This window comes from Physeter macrocephalus, chromosome 2 (assembly GCF_002837175.3).
Source record: "Physeter macrocephalus isolate SW-GA chromosome 2, ASM283717v5, whole genome shotgun sequence".
NCBI lineage: Eukaryota > Metazoa > Chordata > Mammalia > Artiodactyla > Physeteridae > Physeter > Physeter macrocephalus.
The window spans coordinates 110,160,721-110,187,424 of record NC_041215.1 but is presented as its reverse complement, the minus strand read 5'-3'; the positions used below and the strand labels follow the sequence as shown (position 1 = coordinate 110,187,424).

Here is a 26,704-nt window from a genome sequence, read left to right as displayed (position 1 = left end):
AAGGGATAACCAATGGAGGTGAAAGAAGGTGGTGTTCAGAGCATAAGTGGTGAGATTGGATCTGGATAAGAGGTAGGACCCCTCTTCCACTGAATAGAAGAAAGAAGGAAAGGCTGAGTCCAAACGCAGATAGGCTAGTAGGTTTGATGGCAGGAGGCTGGGGGATTTCCCAGCGATGCCTTTTTGTATGATTTGGTTTCGTTTGCGTAAAGTAGAAAGCAGAGTTTTCTGTTGTCTTCTGATAGTACAGAAAAATATTGGAGAGAAGGAAGAGGCTTGAAGGAAGTAGACAGTTTGGAATGGTAATTGTAGAGACCAGAAGAGAGTGCTGCCAAGGGAAACAGAGGGATCTCCAGGAAGAGTTGAGGGCCAGCTGAGACTGGTGACCATGAATTTATAATGGTGCCGCTCTGCTTGGTTCTAACCATGTTTATCCAGGGGTGCCAAGTACATGAAACCCAGGCACAGAAAAGGCAAGTTACTGGGTTCACTCAGGGTGAGGGGCTTTTACCAGGCTTACTTGCCAGAAGCACAGTGGGGCAAGAGAATTGAAGACACGAACCAGAAGAGTGGTCTGAATTCATGAGCCATGGATTTGAGCTAAACAGGGAGGCTAATAGCCAGGGGGAGTTTGAGAGGGGTCGATGACTTAGAAGTCACCAGGAGGTTGAAGAACTGGTGATTGGGAGTAATGGGGGAAGAATGCGATGGAGAGGGTTCTGCCCTTGGCCCCTGCCCCTCCTACTCTACCGGACATCCAGTCCCACCAACTTTAATGGCTGTCACTTTCTCTGTGTTTATGCCTGCAATATCTGTATCCTAAGCTATTACATAAGACCTGCTCTTCAGATTTGCAGGTGCAGCTGCCTGTTGGACATATCCACTTAGATATACTACAGATACTTCCAGCTGCACTTTATAATTTAAACTTCTCACCCATGATTTCTCTCTATTAAGGTCAGGATCACCCAGCCACGCCAGAAAAAAGAAGTTAAGCCAGACTCTTCTCTCCCCCGCCACTTCTCCTTCCCCCAATACTCTCTGCACACATATCGAGTCCACATGTGATTTTACCACCACTCCTCACTTCACACTTTGCCTTTTAGTAGCTACTAATGAGTAGTTCATTATGAGTAGTTCATGCTTAATTAGTAGCCTGGCAGCCTCTTAGAGGAAGTGAGGTCTAATATAGCACTGGAGGAGAATAAATATTCAATAGTCTTTTTTCCTTTCCACATTTTATTACTAATGATTCTGATCTCCTATGAAATTCATTTTATTTTGCCATTATAATAAAAATCAAAAGTTTGTTATGGCAGTTTATGCTATAACTCTATATAAATTATATTGTAACTGTGTGATTAATTCTGTAATTATATGACAAACACTTGTAACTACATGATAATTTCCATGTGATGAAAGAAAATATTGCTAATTTGAATTTTTTAGGTAGAGCAGATTGCCCATATTATGCTAAAGCAGAACTTCTGGCAGATTATTTACAAAAGAATCTTCCTGATTTTCGGATACATAAAATTACACAACATCCTGATGTTTGGGAGGTAAGAGGCCTTTACAGTTTGTTAAACTCACACACACAGAAAAATGTGTTCTGATTTAATTAAATATTAGCTAGTGTATCAGATAGCTTTCCAGTAATGAATGTTCATGTACTATTGATATTTTAATATTAGTAAAATAAGTCCTGACTTATCAACCTCAAAACATTATTTATATCTTTTTCCTAGTACCTAATAGAACAAATGAGGCCCTAACCAGTAAGTAGAATAAATTTGGCTGGTATTTTCCCCCCAAGAATATTGCACTTTTTAACTTTCAATTCTCCTTCATATTGATTTCTAATGACATGACGGACTTGTTTATTTGACACACCCTTCTTTGGGACTGAAATGGAAATTTGGGTGAAGGAGTTTCCTTTACTGGGGAGTGCTCTTGGGAACAACATCCTCAGAAAGAATGAGGGCAGTAGGACTGGGCAATGGGGGAAGTTGAACTGCCATACAGCTCTAACAAAGGGCTCAGCCAGCCCTACAGGGAACTCTGAAGCTGGGATGGCCCTTCAGAGATACCCGCCCCAAACAGGCAAGGAGGCCAGGCTTTTGTTCTCCTACAGCTAACAGTCATAGGATGTGGGCTGCCTGGGGAAGGGACTTAACCTTAGGCAAGGGAACATCCTTTGGCTGAGGTCAATTTCCAGAGAGAGACTCAGCACTGAGCCATCAACAGCCAATACACCTCGTGGCAGGGGGAATGAGTGCCTTGGTCACAAAGGAGGAATAGGGACTACATGTGACAGGATCTGCTAGTTCACCAGTTGTGCCTTCTGTATCCACATGCTGCATATAATACGTTCACACCACCTGGGAACAGCTCTTCCAGAATTCTGGTTGGCATCTCTCCCCAGGGAAACTTTGTAAGAGGAAGTTTAGTCAAATGAACAATAGTCTCTGCTGCACATCATTCAGCACCATAACTGACTCATCACCTTTCTTCTCTTCTATCCATTGTAGAGTCCCCTCACCCTCTGCTGATTCAGGTGACTTATTAGGTGTGGTGGTGACTTACACCTGTACCCTTAGCGGTCTGAGCCCTCGTCTCTATTCCCTTTTCAGGATATGACTGTTGCACCTGTCCTTTTGCTGTCAAAATTGAGCAAGGCACTACCAAGCATGCCCCAATGGATTACCTAGATACCAACCATTCTTTCCTGCCCACATTGGGTAATAGCTGCCCTACGTGCTCCTGATCAACAGGGGCAATTACCCCTTACATGATGGTAACTCCTTTCCTTACTGGCTGATCTCTTGGCACAGGAGCTCTAAGTGACCATGTGGCAGCCATAGATTAAAGTTTAATGGGACTCTTCCTGATAGAAGCACCCCTCACCCTGGGTGGGTCACTGGGAGTGATGGTAAGCAGGGTCACTCTTAATTCCATCCTTGGTTCCTGGATTCATGTATTCGACCTATTGGGGCAAAACTCTATTGATTTGTGGTATATATTGCATCCTGAAAGATGGTACCCCCATCCTTGCAAGGTATCAGTCTCTAAGCTGGTGCCTGCATCTTCAGTGTGTGTTCCATCCCTCTATCATGCTGCTAGATGTTTCCATATATGATAGGGCCAGTGGGTCCCTGGTTTCATGTCCAATGTCATATACCCTTTACTTTAAAATGGGTTTCTTGGGTCAAAGTGATGTTATGCAGGATCCCATGTTGGTAGGTTAAATATTTTGAAAAGTCTTGAACAGGGTGCTGGCCAAAGTCCTGCAAGCAATAAAGGCAATTCTTTATCCAGAATATATGTTGATTAAAATCAAGGTGAATCACTGCTCTTTCCAGGGTAGAAGGGGTCCAGTGTAATCAGACTGCCACCAAGAGGCTGGTTGTTGTCTTTGAGGGACAGTGCCATTAACAGGAGGTCAACGTTGATCTCTGTTAATGGCAGCAGCAATGGCTAGATCAGCTTTGATGAGTGATAGCTTGTTTTCTCAGACCATTGCATAAGCTCTAACTTTTTCATGTCCCCATTGTGCCTTCAGCTGTCTAAGTTATCTTACTGCTGGGTTGCTTAGTGCTTCTGTCATACTAGATGTTCTCTGGTGGGCACTGCCCCCCGTCCTCTTTTATTTCAGAATTCTATCATCCCAATTGCATGGGGCCCAGCTCTATAACAGCATGTCATTTAACAGCCATGGCCCAGAATTGACAGCCACACCAGGCTTCTCAGTGATGCTGAGACCCCTCTCATCAGTGCATTCCTTGTCACTTTGGTGAATGTAGTGTCCTCCAGGCCCTTCCAGAGAACATAGGTGACCAATAGTTTTCCAGCCTTCCGTCATAGCATATCCACTCTAGCGAGCCCATTTTTTCTAAGCTTTTTGATCCCTTCTTCCATGGTCTTTCATGACAGTTCTGGCATTTCCATTTTATTTCATCCCTTCCTCCAAGCTTTGAAGAACCATCCTAGCAACATGTTAGCCCTCTCTCCTGAGGTCTTTGTCAGGGTGTACACTCTTGAATAGCAGAAGAGTGATCATTTTGATAAATTCTCTCTTGTCCAGCTTTATGTTCCACTCTTGATTCAGCACCCTCAGGGTCCAGTCCTGTACATATTCTTCCAGCTCCTGCCAGGACATCACCATGCCCTGCTTGCTGCTGAAGGTCCTTTGAGGTAGAGTCTCTTTCTTCTAGATTCCCAGTATTTCACTGGTCAGGCTATGTTGTGACTAGAGGGGCCATGGGGGAATCATCATGGTGGAAACATCAACAAGGGAAATTCATTTGTAAGATTTTATTTGTAAGGTAGCTTCATGATACATTCCTCCAAAGACAAGAATGTTGCCATGTACTTTACCCATAGAAATGTTGCATTCTGTCTCTATGCAGATAGTGTCATTGGAAGGCCTGGTGTACACAAACCAGATAATGATGACTTAAACTTTTTCTAGTAAATATTATTAGAAATGCCCAGATAATTTTTAGCTCATCAATTCAATCTAAAAAGTATAAACTATACTCACATATTTGGAAAGCAATATCAAAGTTATATGGCCCTAAGACCAGAGACATCTCATACAGAAGACCATTTGAGTTGGAAAACTCGGCTTCTTTTTTAAGCCAAACCCTTGCACTTCAGGTCTACTCAGGAAAGAGAGCAACATTCAGTACCTTTATTTGGTCGATGAATTCGAAGAATATTCTTTCTTACTTGATTAATTTGTTACTCAACTCATCACTATTTCTATATTTATATTTTACAGTTTAAAGATATCTAAATTTTATTATGTATACACAGAGGTAGTTAAAAAAAAACTAGTATTTTAATGTTTGAACTCTAAAGCATTGAATTGAATTCCAAGGCAGATTCAATGTGTGACTTCTCGTGGACTATATCATTCAATAGGAGTGGCTGAAAGAGTTGTGTAAAAAGAATAAGTGGAGTCACAAAAATTCCCCCATCATCTGGAGAGAGCTGTTGGATCGTGGAGGAAAGGGTTTGCTTTTGGGAGGATATAACGAGTTCCTAGAACATGCCCAGGTATACAAATTAAGTTGATTTATCTGTCTAAAACATTATTATTCTCTCCTATTCTTATATTTTTCAAATGTCTTGCTTTCTAAGGTATTCTCTCAGCTCTCTTTTTACTTTGTTTGGGCTTTAAACAAGACCTTTCCATTATAGCCATTGTCAGCTATTCTGGTGTTGATTTTTTCTTTCCCAATATTTAGCTTTACTATGGTGTCACCTCTAGCATGACGACTGAGCTGATGAAGACAGTTGCTCAAGAGAACCTGGGGGCACACATAGAAAAAGAGCTGGAGAAAGAAGCCCTGAAAGGTCTCATCAACCCCTTGCAGGTCTGGATCACCAGGTGGGACCGTCCAATCCCAGGATTCGTGAGGTTGGCTTTTTATGTTTAGAAGGACAATGATGTAGGATTAATTACATGATGGAAGAATATCTGAGTGCCAAGTTTGAGATTTGTATGTATGTATACGAATATTATAGATATGTAATATATGTATATGCATATATATCCCCTAGTGTAGCCCCATGTATGAGTTTTAGACTATATATAGATTTAATGTGTATGTAATATGCATATAATGCACATACATACTAAAGCTAAGAGCACCTTTATAGCGAAGATACTTACTTTGCGTAACTGTCTCCAGCTCTCCTGCCCTCATTCTGTGTGTCTCGTGCTGTCTGGTGCTCATACCATCTTGCTCTTGGCCTCACTGTCCTTCCTTCCCTCCCCCATCTTCCTGACTGTTGCCCTCTTCCTCTTTACCACTTGCTAGAGTTGTCCTCATCCTTAGCTCTTCCATGTGCACTCGTTCTCTGTAACCTCACCCCCCTCACTCTTACCCCTTCTCACTTGTTCTCCCCATCACTCTTACTCCCAGTGGTGGGTGGACACATTCGATGTTTGTCATTGCTTTTGCTCTCTACCTCTGTACTCTGTCTCTCTCTTTGTCCTTTTGCTGTCCATCTTGCTCTATCTCTCCCTCCCCCTTTCCTTTCCCCACCTCTCAATCTGTCTCTCACACTGCCCTTATTGCTACCTACGTGTGTATCCTAATATACAGGCTCATATGAAAAATTATATGTTATTATGAAAGATTTCAAGTGCAGAAAAGAACTGAGAATGATGTAATAACCGTACATGAACTTTACACCCTGATTTAATACTATTACATCTGCTTTAGAATTTTTTAAAATATTTATTTATTTATTTGGCTGTGCTGGGTCTTAGCTGCAGCACGCAGGATCTTTATTTGCGGCATCCAGGCTCTTATTTGCGGCATGCGGGCTCCTCCTTGTGGCCTGCGGAACCCAGCTCCCTGACCAGGGATCGAACCCGGGCCTCCTGCATTAGGAGCACAGAGTCCTAACCACTGGACCACCAGGGAAGCCCCTAGATATTTTTAAAGGATTAAAATGGTACAGATGCTCTTGAAAACACCACTGCGCCTCTCTCCATACCCACTGTGAAAAAATGCCCGGATGCATTTCTAAACTCAGCCTCAGGGGTCATTAGGCCTCTCAGTTATCAGCCAAGCTATAGAGTACTCATATACTGGCTGAATTGTGGGTGCAAATACATGATACCTAGCCTGTGTTGATCCTAGGCTTCTTTATAAGGATTTGGAAAAATAGGCCTTTCTAAAAGATGTCATTACTTTGCAGATAAGGGTACAAAATAGAAAAGCGTTATGGTTAAATGAAAGTGATTTCCTTATCTTTTTTCAAAAAGAATGTAAACACGTAATTACAGTAATATGACAACAGTTCTTTTAAATTTTGCTTTCTGCCTATTCTATTTACTTTGAAAAGCCTTAAAAACAGGTACATTTCTTACTTTGGTATTGTTTTCAGATGGCCAAAGCAAGAAGTTAGCAGTGAGAATTATTTTGTTCTACTTTTGATTTCTAGCCTTAAAAATGTCTGTGCAGCTGTGTATGCCAATTTAATATATTAAATCACCCTATTAATGCACGTGCAGAAGAATATCTATTAAGAATAAAGCCTGGGGACTTCCCTGGTGGCACAGTGGTTAAGAAAACGCCTGCCAGTGCAGGGGACACGGGTTCAAGCCCTGGTCCGGGAAGATCCCACATGCCGCGGGGCAACTAAGCCCTTGCGCCACGACTACTGAGCCTGCGCTCTAGAGCCCGTGAGCCACAGCTACTGAGCCCGCGTGCCACAACTTCTGAAGCCCGCGAGCCTAGAGCCCGTGCTCCGCAACAAGAGAAGCCACCGCAATGAGAAGCCCACGCACCACAACGAAGAGCAGCCCCTGCTCGCCGCAACTAGAGAAAGCCTGCGTGCAGCAGTGAAGACCCAACACAGCCGAAAATAAATAAATAAATAAATTTATTTTTTTAAAAAAGACTTATATACATGGTTGGTATTTAAAAAAAAAAAAAAGAATAAAGCCTGAAAAGGAGCAAAAAATTTAACCATTCATAATCGGCTTTGCATTTTTATTAGTGCATCGGCTCCTGCCTGCTACAACCTAATTCCCATCTTGACAAGTGGTGAAGTGTTTGGACCGCATATGGAAATTAGCATAAACCTATTTGACAACAAGCAGGCAGAAGAAAAACTCACAAGCCTTGCGAAAGAGGCTCAGGACCTGGCGTCGCCCTTCCTGCAGAGTGTGTCCGTCTGCACCCAAGCGGAGGAGGCCTTCCGCCAGGCCCACGTGATCATCTTCCTCGACGACCACGTGGACAAGGAGGTGTACAGTTTGGAAGACTGCATCCGAAGCAGGGCTACTCTGTGCCACCTCTACGGATCCCTGATTGAGAAAAATGCTCATGATTCCGTCAGAATTATTGTGGGAGGAAAAACTTTTGTGAATCTCAAAACGTCTTTGCTTATGAGATACGCCCCAAACTTCGCCCACAATATTATCGCTGTGGCCTTGGGCGTAGAAGGCAAAGCGAAGGCGGCACTGGCCAGAAAACTGAAAACGACTCCCTCATGTGAGTGAGCTCCCATTTCCGTGTCTGGTTTTTTTTTGGTTTTTTTTGTTTTTTTTTGTTTTTTTTTCCGTGTCTGGTTTTAAACAGCGTGATTTCACAGCAGCTAGGAAGATCACTGTCCCCTCTAAAATCAGTCGGGATATCTGGATTAGAAAGTATGAAGCAGAGGCCAAGAACTTCTGATTGTGTGATTTTACCACTGTGCATTTTCTTTCTACTAGCTTTTATGACTAGCTGATCTTTTCCCATCATTATAAAAATTAAGAAACAAATATTTAAATAATAAGATTTATATTTTTCAAGTAGTAATTTGAAACTTAATATTCCTTTTTTTTTTTCGTGATAGTAGTCAACCAATGTAATCAGTGTTTTTTAAAAAAATACTCAGGGCTCTGTTAAAGTGACCCCACCCCACTTCCCACCTGTGTGACTTGGGGCAAATCACTTAACCTTGCTGTGCCTCGCTTCCTCACCTGTAAAATGAGGATGTAAATAGCACCTACATCCTAGAATTGATGCAAGGATTTAAAGAGGTAATATTTCTAAAGTGCTTGGAGGAGTGCCTGACACATGGTAAACATTTGCAGGGATAGTAAACTTGTTAAGGTGGTTATGCTATCTGATCAGTTTCTGCTCCTAGTAATCTTTGTACTTATAGAGGTCAAAATCATAGGAGGATGAGACAGAATCAGAAAATGGATTTTTGTATCTAAAGGGAGAGTGCTGTATCTAAAAATATTTGTCATGTTTGACAGACTTTAGCTATTTGTGCCCTTAGATGGAGCAGGTGCAACGAAGTCCATTTAGAATGCCAGGAAGTGCAAGGCATGACATCAAGCAAAATTGGGAAGACAGTGAAATGTGAGCCTAGAATGCTCTCAGTCAGAGCTATAAAGGACTTTGGTGAGCCCCTAACACATTAGGGCAAGAGCCGTATTGTCCTTTTCTTAACAACAAAGCCCTAGGACCATAACTTCTGGTATTCTTGCATACAAATCATTAGTGTCTTACCCCCAGGGTCAGTGCATACCTCAGCCAAATGGATACTAAAATTATTCAGTAGGAAAACATTTCCTATTCGTTTTATCTCTGTTATCAACCTTATATGTATATGTGTAGATACTGATTTCTCACAAAAGATCTATGATAACACTGATGAAAGGGTCAAGAAGAGGCAGTGTTACAAAATTTAAAACAGGGCAGGCACTTTCAACCAGAAAGCTGCTCTCTTGTGGGTCTGGTGGTACCATAAATTCTAAACCCTGCTGTATTCAAAGCCAATAAGCACAGGAGCAGCAGAAAAAAGAAAAGTGGAGACAAGTTGGGACAAAAAAGGGAAATGTTAGAGGGACGGCTGTTAAAGTGGAATTGTCGGTGGAGTAGTAAGGGAAGTTGGCAACGATAAAGACAGAGTTAAACAAAGTAACATGAACTAGAAAAACCATCAGGGAGAATTATTCCAGGAGAATTCCAGTTGCCAAGAGGGGAGCAAACCTTTTCAGGATATCCCTTGAGTTCAGTTCACACATAAACCTGTTTCTCAGACTATGTACATTGGCTTAGTTGGAACTCTTTCTGTACAAGTGACAGAAAGTCCACTCAAAGCGACCAGAGTCAGAGCTTTTTTTCCACGTAACTGAAGAGTGCAGGAGTAGTTCTTATTTGGGGCATAGCCAGATGCTGGGGTTCAAATGATGATGTCAAGCCTGGTTTGTGCTCTCACGTGGCTCATCACTCAGCTCTGTTTTCCTCAGCTTTGATCTGATTCTCGGATAGGCTTTCTCTAAAAAGTGGCAAAACGGCTACCGGCATCATAGCTTAACTATCCCAATAGAAAAAGAGTGTTCTCTCTCGATTCTTTGTATAAAAGTAGCAGAATAATATCTCACTGACTGGGCTTGGAACACATGCTCTTCTCCAAGTCAATCATTGTGGCCAGAAATCTGGAATCTAGGTCTGATGCCTATTGATAGTCCTGAGGGGTGAGGACAGCTTCACCCAAACCAAATGGACTGAAATTGGAGAAGGGTACCTATTTAAAGAAAAACCAGTATGCTGTTAAAGAAAAAAAGTAGGAAGAGATGTTAGGACAAAAAAAAAAAAAAAAAAGCAAATGTCTGCTATAATTTTCTCTATCTTGATTTAAGGCATTTAGAGCTGTAAAGGGCCTTAAAGCTTTAAGAAAAATTCTTTTCCCTCCTGCCTGCCTTTGAACACAACTCGGTGAGAGTGTGATACTTGGAGCTGCTGCAGTCATTTTAGGACCATGAGGGGAGGGCCAAGAGAGTAACATCTTTGAGCTGCTTAACAAGCACCAGTGTCACTGCCTACCTCGACTTGTTATCTGAGAAAAGTAAACTCCTTCTAGTTAAGCCAAGTCAGAAGGATATTCTGTTACTTGAAGCCAACAGCAATCTTATCTCATACAGAACAGGAAAGAATTTAATCTCCGTAATAGAAAGTGGTATGACCTTTTAAGAGAATTAAGTTTTTAAACAAAAAATAAGTTTCTAAATAAATCAATAAAATCCCCTATTTTCACTTCAGATACATTCCCAGAAAATCCACAATTATTAGAGAGACTTTCATATATTAGAATCATATGAAATACCAATTCCTATTTCTCTCTACCCCCATCCTCTTCTTTTTCTTGGTAGTATGTATCATGTTGTATAGTAGTTGTTTTCTCACCCACTCCCCTCTACCCCCAGAATATTGCAAGGATTTGTTTTCTTCTGAGCCTCCCACCTAAAAGTGCCTCACACGTACAAGCTAATTCAATATCTCTTTGTTCCTCGGGGTCCTCTTATTCCAGCACCTCCATTCTGCAGGAAATGAAAGCCACCCAGGGAGTCAAGTGACTTGCCCAAATTTCTATTCCAGTCTAAAATCAGGGACTCTCTGTCAGAATCAAAGTCGATAAAAAATCCTCTTCATGGCAAGCAGAGTGGTGAAGTTAGGACCAGAGCCGGGGTATCATTTTCAGTAGCAATTTCTTTCAGGGAGCATTTCAGTGTTCCCTGAAGTCAGCCCTATGCTCACACCATCCACGTGCATTATTAGGAATGGCCAGACTCTGATGATTAAGGAGATGATCCACATTGTTTGCACATTTTTAGGGAGCATAAACCTAAGTCTGTTTTATAGCAAAAGGACCAATCGTAAAACAAACACACAAACAGAAAGTAGACTACAGTCAATTTTTTTATATAACGTTATTTTTTAAAATTTCTTTTCTTCACAGGCATCAAAGATGTGATAATTTGGGGTAATATTAGTGGAAATAACTACGTCGATCTGAGAAAAGCCAAGGTTTACAGATATGAGAGTGCTGTTTGGGGACCTCCTCACTATTCACGCCCTGTTTTAAGCCTGATTTTTGATAGGTACAGTATCTTTTTAAGTGAAGTAGTCTCACAATATTGAATAAATGTGTAATGTTATTATAATCATTTAAAAATCATCTTAGAAATCTGTGTGCAGAAGTAACTTTGTTCACACTCATCCTCATTTATGCTTTCTATTGAAGAAATGTAGAGAATTCCACAGAATTTCAACCAGTCAGTCCCCACCCCCAATTTATTTGATTTTGGAATTTTGAATTTTTATATTTCAGATTATCCTTAAAGTGGCTCACAGATTCCATTAATGTTATCACTAAAGCACAGATATGTAAAGTGAATCTTATTTAATGTAAAGACCTCTGTCCAAGTTGAAATTAGTTGAAAAAGCTTCGAGAATAAGGAATTACGATGGTGAGCAGGCCCAGCCCATGCTGGGTGTTGGGTCCCAGGAAAGGCAGAATTGAGACGTGGTAAGGAGCACCATCTCTGGAGCCAAGCCACCTGGGTTGGAATTCTCATTCAGCCACTCATTAGCTGTGTGACTTTAGAGAAGTTACTTAACGTCTCTGTGCCTCGGTTTTTCCATCTGCCAAGTGGAAATGGTAACAGAGTACAGGTCTTACAGGGTCATTAGGAAGATGAAATGGGTTAAGACAGGCAAAGCACTTAGAAACTGTGCCTGTCACAGTCAACACCACAATTACGAAAAGGGCATGGAAGGAGGAAGGGGGAGGAACGTCTTTGGAACAAGTTTCGAAACTTTGCAGCACTTTCCCAGTGGTAGCATGTCCTTTCCATCACCCCTTTCTTCCCTTCCCTTCCTTTACCCACGCCTAGAAATTGTGCCCCTGGGCTCATTGTCTTGGAGCGCGGTTCCTCTGCATTGCTGCGTGGGTGCGGGCAGCATCTCCTGGAGCTGTATCGTGCCGGCTTAGCAAGGGCAGCCGTTTCATGCTCGTTCTAGTCCAGCTGGACTGTTCCCCGAGTTTAAACTTCAGATTAGAAAACTTAATTATTTCCTTAGTTCTCAATGTGAATAATTCAACATTTTATGATACTATTTTATTTAAAATGAAGGATACCACTGGTTTCAAGATAGCCTCTATGGAGAATAAATTCTTTGTGATGAAATGAATTGTTCTTGCAGCCTTTGGCCACTTTTCTGTGTTCCATATTTATGGTATCAAGTTTTTAGTTTGAAACTTCAGGACTCCTTTCTGCTCTGTTTCATTACTTTGCAGTTGACTCTTTATGGGATTAAAGAAGCTTGAAGAAGGGGCACAGGAAGTCATATTTCTATTTTGTGGAGGTGATTTCTTGTACTCAGATCCATTGACCCAGGGAACATTCTTATTCATTCCTATTCCTTCCTCCATTGTAAAATTGTTTCTTTCTCTCCTTACAGTGAGTGGGTAAACAGAGAATTTGTGGTAAGTCTTAAAGAGTTCACCGCCACAGGAAGACGATTTGGAGCCATCTTAGCTGCACACAGTATAGCCACTACGTTGAAATACTGGTACCATGGCTCACCCCCTGGGGAGATTGTGTCTTTAGGGGTACTGAGTGAAGGTAAATCTGGGTTTTTCATATCTTATGATTTTTTTTTTTTTTTTTTTTTTTGCGGTACATGGGCCTCTCACTGTTGTGGCCTCTCCCGTTGCGGAGCACAGGCTCCGGATGCGCAGGCTCAGCGGCCATGGCTCACTGGCCCAGCCGCTCCGCGGCATGTGGGATCTTCCCGGATCGGGGCACAAACCCGTGTCCCCTGCATCGGCAGGTGGACTCTCAACCACTGCGCCACCAGGGAAGCCTATATCTTATGATATTTTAAAACCTCTATGTATGCCTTGTGCTCCTACTTTTGTGTCCTTACCTAGACAGGCTCCTACCTCTTTAAAGGCTCTGTAAGCTCTCTGGATTTTCACAGTTCCATAGTCATTCATTCATGCATGCATTCCTTCAGTAATCCATTCAGCAGTGCAACAGTATTTTCTGTGCATGCACTGGGAACACACATAGGGAGTAGGCCTGGCTTTTGCCTTTCAGGAAGCTCACAGCAGAGTAAAGGAGAGCCACATACATAAATGAAATAATTCTGTTAAGTTTTTCTCACTGTGTGCCTACTGAGGAAGGGAAAGCAAGGTCAATTTTCAGCAGGCAGCGGGAAGAATCAGGACCAGCATCATAGAGGAGGTGACACTTCAGGAAGTGTCACCTGCAAGTTTGAGTAGTTGTTTACCTGACAGACAAGTATGGGAAGAGCATCTGGGCACAGGAGCTGCAGGAGCAAAGACACAGACACACGATACAAAGGGCACAGCAAGACCCAGATCTCAGAGTACCAGGCAAGCAGCCGGAATGTGGAAAGCTTGCTCTCCATCCACAAATACTGTGGATATATTTTTATATCCTTACTATTTTAATCTGCTAAAAGATATTCAGAGCACTTCTACTGTTTTTTGAAAAACAGGAAAGAGAGAATGGCTGATGCTCTGTGCACTGTAGGTTCTACCTAGAGCATGTCTTCCCTTTGTGCTTTACATTCTCCCTGAACAAGCCCATCCATCCCCAAAGCTCCAGGCCTGGGCCTTACTGCTGAGCCCCACCTTGTCAAACGTTGCCTGGATGTCATGCTGTCACTTCAAACCAACACACACCAAACTGAACCTGTTGTCGTCCTCCCCAGTCTGATTCACCTCTTGTATCCTTTATGTTATTAATGGAACCACGATCCTTCCCATTATTTCAGTGACTATGGTGCAGCTCACGGAAATCTCCCTAAATCCCCCAAGTCAGAATTAATCTCTATCTCTCCTCCGTACTCACATAGCATTTGTTCCTCTATCAGAGAGCATATCCCAGCCTGCCTTTATGGATGGGGTGGTTAGTTGCATATGCCCTCTGCATTAGAGTTCACCCACCCTGAGGGCAGGGCTTTGGCTGGGTCTATTTGTTGCTCCTTCATGGGTAGACTCTCAGTGCATCTTGTTCAATTAAAGTTAAGGTGCACGAACATCCGCACCTGTGAATTCAAATCACTGTGTTACCTTTTTAGTGAAATAGACCTTTAAAACCTCATCTTTATCTGTAAAAGTTTAATTAGGGAATTCCCTGGCAGGCCAGTGGTTCGTATTCCCTGCTTCTACTGTTCGATTCCTGGTCAGGGAGCTAAGATCCTGCAAGCCACGCGGTGCAGCCAAAAAAAAGTTGAATTAACCTCTGCAGGAATTCATCAATAAGCAGTTCAGTGTTGGAGGCAAGTGAGGTGAAGAGCCAGTGATCATTGTGTCCCTGAAATGGTACCACATATGTAAACCCTCATCTGTTGTTCACTCATAAGGCTGGCTCTCAAATAGAGAGTGAACAGAGGGCCTGGGACATGCTCTACGGAAAAGTCTTTTAGATCCTGGTTTCTTGACTCTCCTCAATATTTTGCCCTAGTGACAACATTTTTTTTTAATGGAAGTATATAGTTGATTTACAATGTCATGTTAGTTTCAGGTGTACAGTTCAGTGATTCAGTTATATATATATATTCTTTTTCAGATTCTTTCCCCTTATAGGTTATTACAAAATATTAAGTATAGTTCCCTGTGTTATACAGTAGGTCCTTGTCGGTTATCTATTTTACATATTTTACAGTATATATGTTAATCCCGTCCTCCTAATTTAGCCCCCCCTTTCCCTTTGGTAACCATGAGTTTGTTTTCTATGTCTGTGCGTCTATTTCTGTTTCATAAATAAGTTCATCTGTATCTTTTTGTTTTCAGATTCCACATATAAGTGATATCATATGGTATTTGTCTTTGTCTTATTTCACTTAGTATGATAATCTCTAGGTCCATCCATGTTGCTGCAAGTGGCACTATTCCATTCTTTTTTATGGCTGAGTAATATTCCATTGTATAAAAGTAACACATGTTCTTTATCCGTTCATCTGTCAATGGACATTTAGGTTGCTTCCACGTCTTGGCTATTGTAAATAGTGCTACAGTGAATATTGGGGTGCATATATCTTTTCAAATTAGAATTTTCTTCAGATATATGCCCAGGAGTGGGATTGCAGGATCATATGGTAACTATTTTTTGTTTTTTAAAGGACCTCCATACTGACAACATTTTTGATGACTCAAATGGCAAGAATAATTTTCTTACTTGATTGAGACACAGAAAACGGGAGGCATTTTATCTGAAGGTTGCTCAGTTAGTAATAAGCATTATCAATTTCTTTTATTTGGAGCACATTTAAACTGGGAACTAGGAACTGTGAGGAGATCACGGCCCTTCCCTTCGCAGTGCTGCCCCTTGGCTCTGTGGCTGCAGTAGTAGGCTGGAAGAGCAAAGGCAAGATGGGACAAGTGCTCGGGCTCAGGGGCTACCTAGGGGGGCAAGGAAAAGCCGAGGAAGCAGACGAAAGGAATCCAGACGAGGTGGAAGAGAAGGACTGCATTAGTTCCCAAGGCAGAGGCGGGGCATCCGAACCCAGCAGGGACAAAAGGGATAAAGAGGGAACAATGGTTCTTCCTTCTGAGAGAAACACAGAAGGGCAAGTTGTCAGAACTTGGAGAGGTGCTCAATCAATACTTCTCCAGTAAGTGTTTCGATCTTCCCTGGGGAGGAATTCGCAGAAATTCCTCCATTATCATTAAATCCACCATTAGATCCATCATTATCATTAAAAAGCATGTACTATGTCTGTCCTTTTCTACAGTGTTACCAGGAAGGTTTATTTATCTGAGTGCTTTTGTTTTGCTTTGCTTTGTGTTTGCTCCCTGCAGGCCAGTTTGGTATTCCGGAAGGGATTGTCTTCTCTATGCCTGTGAAATTTGAGAATGGAACTTGGGTGGTTCTTACAGATCTCGAAGATATTGAAATAAGTGAACAAATAATGACCAGAATGACAAGTGATCTAATTCAGGTAAGGTCAGAATAGCTCCAAGGGAACTGACTTCAAAAAACAAATACCGTATGCTAACACATATGTATGGAATCTAAGAAAAAAAAATGTCATGAAGAGCCTAGGGGTAGGATGGGAATAAAATACAGACCTACTAGAGCATGGCCTTGAGGATATGGGGGGTGGGGGAGGGTAAGCTGTGACAAAGTGAGAGAGTGGCATGGACCTATATACACTACCAAACGTAAAATAGATAGCTAGTGGGAAACGGCCGCATAGCACAGGGAGATCAGCTCGGTGCTTTGTGACCACCTAGAGGGTGGGAGGGAGGGAGACGCAAGAGGGAGGAGATATGGGGATATATGTATATGTATAGCTGATTCACTTTGTTGTAAAGCAGAAACTAACACACCATCGTAAAGCAATTATACTCCAATAAAGATGTTTAAAAAATAATAATAATAGCCTGAAACCGATTCCCCTAGATCAAGGCATACACTGGTTTTCTGTGGGTTTGATTTGCATCTTATTCCTAAGAACAATAAGGAGGCAATAAAGGTTTGAAGAAATCAGCAGAAGAACATTACTCGTTTGGTTATGTAATTTCTAGTATGTTAAAAACAGTTGTTGGTTACTTAAACATCAAGAATCAAAGTGTTTTTCTATTAAGGAATGATTGTTAGTAATTGCGGTCCTTTAATTCTCTGATTACAAAATTTTTCCACAGGAGAAACTTGTTGCACTTGGAGAGTTGATAAATTTTCAGCCATATCAATCAGGTAATCTTTTAGATATCATGTTTTACTGGGCTGCTATTAAAAGAGTATTAAAATATATGTCAAAATGGAATCACTAGTTAATATAAAAAATATAATTCATATTTCATCACTTTTAAGGTAAATTATTGGCAAGATAAACTACCAGGTTTAGTGTGTCCTTTGAAATAAAGTTTCTTAAAAGAGTGCTAAAGAAATCACATCTTAAAGACACTATTGCCTTATAAAGTTTATGTATACCATACGTATTAGTTTCCTAGGGCTGCCATAACAAAGTACCACAAAGTGGGTGGCTTAAAACAACAGAAATTTATTGTCTCACAGTCCTGGAGACCAGAAGACCTAAATCGATGTGTCAGCAAGGCCATGCTCCCTCTGAAGGCTCTAGGGAAGAATCCCTTCCGTGCCTCTTCTAGCTTCTGGTGGCAGTGATTGGCATTCTTGGCTTCTATCCGCTTCATTCCAGTCTCAGCCCCGGTCTTCACAAGTCTGTCTTCCCTCTGTGTGTGTCTATGTTGCCAAATCTCTCTCTCTTTATAAGAACACCAGTAATTGCATTGGGGGCCCACCTTAATCCAGTCTGACCCCATCCTAACTTGATTATATCTGCTAAAACTAATTTCAAATAAGGTCACATTTACTGGTACCAGGGAGCAGGACTTTAACATATCTTTTTGGGGACACAATACAACCCATAACACTACAGTTACTTTTAGGTAACTTTAAAAAAATAAATTTCAATACACTTATTTTTCCTATTGGTATTTTCTCTAGTTGTAAACTTACAAGGAAGTGGCCTCATCTTTCTTTCTTTCGCCTTAAAGAATATCTCATCTGAAATATGAAAATACAAACATAAATAAATTAATTCACTTACAGAAAGGCACTCAAGTGCCTTTTGAGAGCCCAACATCCCTTCCATGTACCAGTGTTTATGGGGTGTCAACTGTAAGCCAGTGCTAAGAGCTAGAAATATGGGGGTGGAGAAGATAGACCTGTTCTTGCCTTTTCAAACCTACAGTCCATCAGGGGATCATAATTTACACAAATGTCTGCAGCTGTGGTGAGTCTTAGGCATGAGAAGTACAGGGTGCTGTGCTATGAGAGCGTATACCTGGGGATGTGAGCAAAGACCTTGAGGCAGGAAATCATGTCACCTTGTTTGAAAAACCACCAAAAATAGTTTGTGTGGCCAAAGCCTAACGAGATGAAGCTGAGAGAGACATGAAGGGCAGATGAGAGTTTCAGAGGCTTCGGGATGGAGAATGACCCAATCGGATTGTGATTAGTTTGGAAAATAAATTGTAACAAGGCTAGACTGTTTGCAGGGAGACCAGTATCAGGAGGGTAGCAGAGTGACACAAGGAAGAGGTGATTACAGCTGAGGCTGGAGGCTGTAGAATTTTGAGATATTTAGGAGGTGGAATTATCAAAGACTTGATGATGGACTGGCTCTAGGGAATATCAGAGGACTCAGACTTCGTTTGCTTGAGTAATGGGGTGGGTTTACCAATATGGGAAAAAGTGGTAGAGGAAATTATCTGAGAAAGACAGAGAGAGAGAGAGAGAGAGAGAGTGTGTGTGTGTTTGCCTATGCGTGTGTCTGTTGGGTGGCAGAGGACGGGTGCAGTGCCAGAGTAGAGGAAGGATGAGTTTAGTTTCTTACATTTTGATTCTGAAATACCTACGGGATATCTCAAATGGATACATTACATAGAGAAGTGCATACTTTCTGGAGCTCAGCAAGATCTGGACTGCAGTTATCAAACTGGGAGTTGTTGCCTATAAATAAGAATGAGGCCATGAGCATGATGGAGATTGGAGAGAGCGGGGGTGCCTGGAGGAACTTAGCCTTTAATGGTTAAGTAGAACAGGAACAGCTGACAGACGACTGTGAAAAAGGGGTGGTCAGTCAGGACAGCCCCTGAAATCTGACACCATGGAAGACCTAAAGGCGGAGAGTGTTTCAGGAATGAGGGCTGGTCTACACTGTCAGATGCTGCGAGGGGGTCAAATAAAAAGAGCCCTGAAAAGTACCCAATGGATGTAGGACACAGAGGTCATTTGTGACTTTGATTAGAGCAATTCTATGGAATGAGGAAGGCAGAAGGGAGACCAGAATGGGAGGGGAGGACCCCAGCTCCCTGTGGAGCTGGGGTGCTTAGCGCTGCGGGCCTGAGGAACATGCTGGGTGCTGAGAACAGTGGGAAGGACCCCCATCAGAATTTTCACACAATAGAAGGGCTTTCTGAAGGAGGTGACATCTAAACCAAGTCAAGAGAGGAAAGAAGGCATTAGCTAAGGTGGGGATAAATGGGAGAGTTGGTTCATTCAGAGAGAGCAACAAGGTGTACAAAGGTAAAGACATAAGGCAGAACTTTCTGTGAACCGCCAATTCATTTTATCTGGAAAATAAAATTTGAAGTGAGAAATGTCAGGAGGTGGAGAGGTTACTTATCTTTTTAAAACCAGTGAAGGATTTTAGGCAGGGGAGGGACAGGAGCAAGTTCAAATTTTGAAATGATCATTCTGTTCTTAATGAGAAGAATGAACTGGATGGGAGAGACCAAAAGTAGTAAGACCAATCTTTTTGCAGGTAGAGAAATGATGAGGGCCCTAACCAAGAAGTGGCCATGAAGATGTAGAGGAGGGGCTAGATTTGAAGATATAAAGTTGACAGAGCTTGACCAATCTGAGATAGAGGCTAAGAGAGAGCTCCAGAGGGTCAAGAATGTCCCAATGTTTTTGGCATCTAGACATATGGTGGTGTCATTCCCTAAGACAGCAGTTCCCAAACCATCAGCCACAAATGGGTTGGGGGTGTGGAGCTAATGGTCCCCTTAGCTCCACAGACTGAGTATGGGGTACCTGGAGTTCCCAGGCTGGTTACCTCTATTGTCCTTGACATTTGCTGTGTGTGCTAAGTCATGAAAATGATTGGGAAGCTGTGGGTAAGGTAAGGAATATAGAAGGAGCTGATTTTCAAGAGGAATTTATGTCCAGTGGGTGACGGACACATAGTTCTGGAAGCCAACAGAGAGATTTGGTCTGGAGATGAGGCTACGGAGCCATCAGCAACTAGGTGGTAGTTTTTTAGAAGAAGCTGATAACCATGGTGATCCTGTGGGGAAGGGCCTGAGTGGCTGGGGAAGGAAGACTTCTTCACTGCATGGTCTCTCGTGGCTTTTGAATTTCGTTCCAGGTGCATGTTTGACACATTCAAAAATATAAATAAGTGGAGAGATAGATATCTGGATGGATGGGTGTTAACTTTTAACTACCATTGGAGAGTGAGAGGGTGAAGATGGAGGGGTGGGAGGAGAAAGATCATCAAGACAGCAATAGAAAACAAGCTTCAGAGCACAGGGTCAGCTTCACACAGGAAGCATCTCTGCTGCTGAGACCTAAGAGAAGGGAAGAGGTGATGGATGGTATGCAGGGAATTATGTAGGATGGGGAGATTCAGAACAAAATGGGAAGCAAGGCCAGGTCCCAAAGATTAAAAACTAGGGGAAGGGCTAGGGTTATAAGGGAAGAGGTGAAGATTTGAAATAATTTGTTAAGAGGAAAGGAAAGGGGCTTCCCTGGTGGAGCAGTGGTTGAGAGTCCACCTGCCGATGCAGGGGACACGGGTTCGTGACCCGGTCCGGGAAGATCCCACATGCCGCAGAGCGGCTGGGCCCGTGAGCCATGGCCGCTGAGCCTGCGCGTCCGGAGCCTGTGCTCCGCAACGGGAGAGGCCACAACAGTGAGAGGCACGCTTACCGCAAAAAAAAAAAAAAAAAAAAAAAAGAGGAAAGGAAAGAAGAACAATGGAAAAAGCTAGATTTTTTTTTTCAGAGCTGAGGGCTCAGTGGAATTTAGAGACCGTGAAATTTGTAGTAACTCCAATGTACAGTTGCGTGATTCCCTGCAAAGGTGCTCGGCTGCCTGGATGCAGGAGAGGAAACCTAGATGTATGATTTGTAGTAAGCCCTGAAATATTAGAGAGTACTGCCACCCCTGCAATTAGAATAAAACTAACACTGTACAGTATTCCAACAAAATTCTGAGTATTTCCATGACGACTTCATTTGGAATATCAAATTATTTTCCCAAAGTTTTAATTTTTCTCATATTTTTTTGTGTCCTTGTTTTACTGGTGCCCTAAATGAGTGCTCAGGTGATTTGCTCATTGGCTTTGAATATGGGAATGGAAAATGAGTACAGTTTTGTTACTTTACTTAGCATTTGGGAAGGAAGCAGGTGAGGCAGTGAAGGTGAGGACAATTGCAAGAAAGCCGATGAAGTGATGGACTATAGGGGTCTCCATTGGACAAAGAAGGATGTAATAAATAGAAATAAAATTAAAAGCTCCAAGCAGGGGTGATATTGAAAATATTTAACAATCAATATGGCGCAGATTACAACCAATTAAAGCAGTTGCTGCCTCTCAGAATGGATTAACTAAAAAGAAGCTGGCAGGGGACAGAGGACTGCCCTTGGCCGGACCCAAGAGGCTTTAGTGAGGTCACAGTACCAGAAGTGGGAGGAAGGGCAGAGAGACCACGAGGAAAAGAGGTTCTGGGCAGAGCGTGGGGTTTGGGAATTGAGAGCCGGTTGTGGCTGGTGGTCAAGTCCCCAGGAGTGGGCCAAACCAAACAAAGCCCCAAGGCAGCATGGAGGTGGAGCGGGTGGGCACAGAAGTCCAATGACCAGTTGGTTTTACCTCGAACTCTTTTATTCTCAGAATTTAAGGCCCTCTCCTCCTGCCTAGCAGACTAGAGTTGCAAATTCCTCTTACAATAATGAGCTATATGGCAGTCACTCTAAATTTGACTCCATTGACTGGTACGTAGTCCTAAATTTCCCATAACGCTTGCACTGTAGATGGTTTTGTGAAAGAAAATGACCTGATTTTATGCTGTGTTTTTATTAACAAAAGTCAAGGCATATATATATATATATATATATATATATATATTCATTCATTGATCTTAACTCACCATTGGACCTCGCCCAAAACACTGTTCCAGAGATTCCAAGCTCAGAGCATTGAAAATAATCAGAACTTTGTAGAGTTTGGAGATCTCTGCTTATTACCATATCAATGAGATTATTCATGTATGAGGTTTGTTTAATCTTTTCAATTAATTTAATACTTAATTTCCTGACTTTTAGAAACCGACTTAGCCAAAGAAGATGAAAAGACCACCTTACCCACCACAAATGACAACCAGGAACATTGGAAAGTCTCAGATGGTAGGTATATCACTTGAAAAAAAAAAAGTACCCTTTTTATCCAAGGCTTAACACTAAATTTCAAAGAAAGGAGTCTGATCATTTATTAGCCATAAAAAATGAGAGTTAAGTCTTTCATCACCTTCATCCTATACTCAAAAAAGAAAAATCATTGTTAAAAATCTATTGAAATCTTTAAAGGAAGGTACCAGACATTCACTGAGCACCTTCTAGATGCTGGTCACTGTGAGAGACACCGGGGCCCACAGTAAGGGAGTTATGGCCACACAATCACATTTGGGGGAAAGGAGCCATGAGAATATGAGAAAGTAAATGCAAAGATACACAATGAGTTAAAAAGCTTCATGAAACAGGGCAAGGTAGTACACAAGGAAAGAAAGGATATAATCTAGAAACTCACAAGGAAAGAAAAGATCCTTGTAATGTATGAAGGGAAAAATTTAATAATATCTTGAAATCTAGTTGAGACTTAAGATGGCTAAAAATAATCCAATAGCATGTATTTGTTTATTCAGAAGCTGTGCTGGTTCAGTCACACAAGATGAAAAAATTCTAGAGATCTGCTGTACAATGATGTGCATATGGTTAACAGTTCTGTACTGTAGATGTAAAATTTTGTGAAGAAGGTAGATTTCATGTTATATGTTTTTACCACCATTGAAAGAAGAAACTGTGAGAGGTGCTAGGGACATAAACATACATTGAACTTTGTCCTTGCCCTCAAAGTGCTCACCATCTAGCGTGGGTGACTGCAAAGCAAAGCGAAAACTACCTTGTGGAGAGGTAAGTGTTATGATAGAGGGTATAGTGGGACCACATAGGGGGTCTCCTGACATAGAGAGTGTTAGGAAAGGCTTTCGGGAAGAGATGAAATGGAAGCTGAGTCTAGGAGGAGTAGGAATTACTCATGTAATTTGGTGGAGAGGAGGTGTGCAAGTAGAGGGGCAGGTAGGGAAGAGGTTGTGAAAGGTGTCCCACCAGAAGGAAAAACAGGGGCAAAGCAGGCATTTCAGGGGATCAAGGCATGGCCAGAAGTGTGAACCAGAGGCAGCCTCAAATTATATTCAGAAGATGATAAGTAGGGCAGCTGGGCTAGAGTAGGGGATCAAAAAAGGATGAAGAAAGCTGGAAAAGGTAGGGAGAAGCCATCTGTCGTTTGGCTGAATATTTGGTGGAGGGCTCAGCGACATAGCTGGTGGCTGGACAAAACATGAAATCGATGGTGGCATGCTTAGAGAACTAATCTAGCTTCATCACTGACCCTCTGGAACATGCTCTAGCAGCCCAAATCACTATCCAAAGGAGCGTGGTGAATTCAGTTCCAGCCAGAATACATATCTTTAAGAGGCCCAGTCAGACAGTGTATCTGGGTACCTGGGTGGCAGCACTATTATTCTAGTCGGCCCAGCTGGTGATAAGCAACACTCATGGAAAGGAGGGAGGGCACTGTGGCCCCCGTGAGAGAACTGAGAAAAAGCTGTACGGCCTCTCATGAAGGGGATGACCGGCAGCTTCCCAGGATGGAGGAAGAAAAGCCAAATTGTCGAGTATGTATTCTCAAGTCTTTGCCTCAGAATGATTTAAGTCGGTCATTCAAATTTTAAGGCTCTTAGGCTGAACTAATTCATAATCTTAAAGAACTTTAGTGGTAATTAAGTGAAGAAAATGGGGTTGATTTCAGGTTGTTGTGAGGGCTGTTTATTCAATGAGCATTGGAATCAACTATAACGTGATCCAGTGCTTTCCATATTGTGGGTTAGGTGAGTTGTGAAAAAAATTTAGTGGGTCATGAAATGGATTTAATAACTGGCATTTTTCCTTGAACTAGAATAAAATTGATGCTAAAACGGTAAGTAAGGAGAGCAGAATTTTTTTCCAATGAATTAGAATAGGATAGAAAGAAAAAGAGAAGTATTAGAAAAGATAAGAGAAGGATAAGAATAGATTAGAAAAGGGTGAGTATTTTTTTCATTTAACTTTTTGTTTCATTATATGCACACAAGTGAAAGGTACTGGACTGGAATGTAAAATGTATTTTTTTTTTTTTACACGGGGTTTTGGTCAACAAAGTTTGAAAAGTACTCACAAAGAACATCTCACGGGCTGTTAGTTATATTCTAAACCACCATGTTTTATTTAATATTGGTTTCAGAATATAAAGATTTGTTTTCTGATCTAATGCCAGACGATGAAAAAGATCTAATTTTGTCAGGTGGTACGTCTGTCAAGTGATAAGCAATCTGTTTGGTGCTAATGGTCATGACACAGTCCAGCAACCGAAGTAATTTTGAAATAACTCTGTTTCTTTTATTCATAAACACTTTGAAGGAGGGATAAAAGATGGAAGCAAATTTTTTTTAAATGCTGAAATTGCTTCCATGTCATACTCACCTCAAACTCTCCCCAAATACTCTAACTTCAGCTCCAGCCTCTATGTCTCATCCTTCTCACCTTTTCTTCTCAATTCTTCATTACAAAGCTCAAAATAGATGACATGGCAAGTCAAGATCCTCCTCAGAATGTGGGTGAAAGGAAGACCCTGACGAGTCCAAGTTAGAATTCTCTTTAACAGGGAAAACCTGGGAATTTTTATACATGCATACATATATGTATCTTGTATATATTTGTATAGAGGCTTATATATTTCTAAATCTGCCTATACGACTTGTATATCCAGAAGATAATAATAATCTAGTCTGTTTCCATCTTTACTACTTCTTTACTTAAAACTCTGTGTACAGGAGGGAGCTGGCAAACACTGAAACATTACCAGTGATTTATTTTGTGGGGACCAAGGTTTCACAGGGAAGTTGGTAGAAAGATGCTACACTGAGCTGTTTGGCTAGACACCCATTTGCCCCTGACAGTGGCTTAGCCATGATGCCATATAGAAGTGATCTGGCATCTTGCAACTTTCAAAGAGGACAAGGCATTCAGAGAAACTTGGAGTAGAAGGAAAAAGGAGAAAATGAGAATAACTGCAAAACTCAATGTCTTTAAATATTAAAAATCTCCGTTCTTTTAATTCTCTATATACTGCAGTAGATTTTTTAGATCTGATTCCTCAAACCAGCTCTGAAAAACCACACAGTCAAGAACACACACATGGTAGGTGGTAGACAAACATTAATGTTAAAAGGTGGTCTTTCCTTTTATAAATGGAACTGGGTAGAAGAGGTCAAGTGTCCCTGTGATATGGTTCTTCTCAAACCCTCCACGTTCCCACATCCCCAGAAATTCAGCCATGTTTGCTGATTCTCTAGAACCTAGCTTCCTACTTTTATAACCAGCGTATGACAGTGACAACTGAATCCTTCCCTCAGAATGAGTAAGTGAGGAAATGGACACAAATATATCTGCAGGTCCAGATTTTCAAAGATTGTAACTGAGTTGTCATGATATTTTATGCAAACAAGGCAGATGTAGGTTTCTTTGTGGTTGACCAGTCAGGATATTCACCCATGGCTCCACACTTTCATTTAAATATCCAATAAAGTTAATAGATCCATTGCACCTTGCAATCTGAAAATGTGCAGTGTGATGGGCTTTGGCGTGGGGCTAGCTATGGGGAATTAGAATTGGTGCATAGAGGAAAAGCAGGGCCAAAAGAGGAAACGGAACTGACAGTATAGCTGCTAAAAAAATTCAAAATGAGAAGCAAAGGAGCCAAGAGAGACGGCACATAGAAATAGATTAAGGTCAGGAAAGTGGCCAGAATTTAGTTTCGATATGAAACTGTCTAATGATGATCATGTGGTTTGATTCCCCTCATAGGATCCTTCTCACACATGCACTCCCTCAGCTATTGAATCAAATTGAATACAGGAATTTAGTAAATAGAAGGAAAAGGGTAGCCAAAGAAAAGCTAATAAAAACATGTTACTAACATATTTTTTAAATAGTTACATCGTTTCATTTCCTTCCTTTTACAGATTCTGAAGGCAAAACTATGGAACAGTAGCAGATCAAATTAGATCAACTATAGAATTATTTGGTAGTGTAATAAATATGGAAAGACCCATGAATGTCTGTATTTAGAGAAGAATAATTCGAAAGATTTACTTCAGTCTTGGATAATATTATGTGAGACAATTAAATAACAGTGACAGCACACACACAAAAAGTCAGAGTTCAATCATTTTCTGTTACTTGTATCCGTTTATATGTTTGCTTATTACTGCACTTTCTCTAAATACTTTGGTGTCAACTGCTGTTTTTTAAACTACACTAAAATAGAAGTGTCAGTCATTGCATCCTTGCCCACACATCCTTCTGAGAGAACCTGTTTCTCCTGCAGGCCATACCTAAGACATGGGCCTAGGTGGCCATGTTTGCTCAGATGTCCTTACCACATTGGCCTCAGCTTATTGGGCCAGAATGGATACACCTGACTCAAGGAGAACCAATCAGAGTTTTCTCTTGCTCTCT

The 26,704-nt window shown here is 41.5% G+C and overlaps 1 protein-coding gene and 1 non-coding gene across 2 annotated transcripts in view; one reads left to right on the top strand and one right to left on the bottom strand.

The window, feature by feature from the left end:
• The window catches only part of MDH1B (malate dehydrogenase 1B), a 29,499-nt gene extending 3,249 nt beyond the window's left edge, over positions 1 to 26,250 (top strand). The window contains exons 2-11 of the mRNA XM_055078983.1: positions 1,450 to 1,562; positions 4,927 to 5,061; positions 5,253 to 5,395; positions 7,522 to 8,018; positions 11,263 to 11,404; positions 12,768 to 12,931; positions 16,141 to 16,280; positions 16,987 to 17,038; positions 22,196 to 22,276; positions 26,209 to 26,250. Of these exons, the coding sequence (XP_054934958.1) occupies positions 1,450 to 1,562; positions 4,927 to 5,061; positions 5,253 to 5,395; positions 7,522 to 8,018; positions 11,263 to 11,404; positions 12,768 to 12,931; positions 16,141 to 16,280; positions 16,987 to 17,038; positions 22,196 to 22,276; positions 26,209 to 26,237 (1,496 nt within the window). The 3' untranslated portion in view covers positions 26,238 to 26,250. The remainder of the gene's footprint in view (positions 1 to 1,449; positions 1,563 to 4,926; positions 5,062 to 5,252; positions 5,396 to 7,521; positions 8,019 to 11,262; positions 11,405 to 12,767; positions 12,932 to 16,140; positions 16,281 to 16,986; positions 17,039 to 22,195; positions 22,277 to 26,208) is intronic.
• On the bottom strand, positions 6,368 to 6,440 carry TRNAR-CCU (transfer RNA arginine (anticodon CCU)). Its single transcript has one exon. It is a non-coding gene; the product is annotated as a tRNA-Arg (tRNA).
• Positions 26,251 to 26,704: the final 454 nt, after the last annotated feature.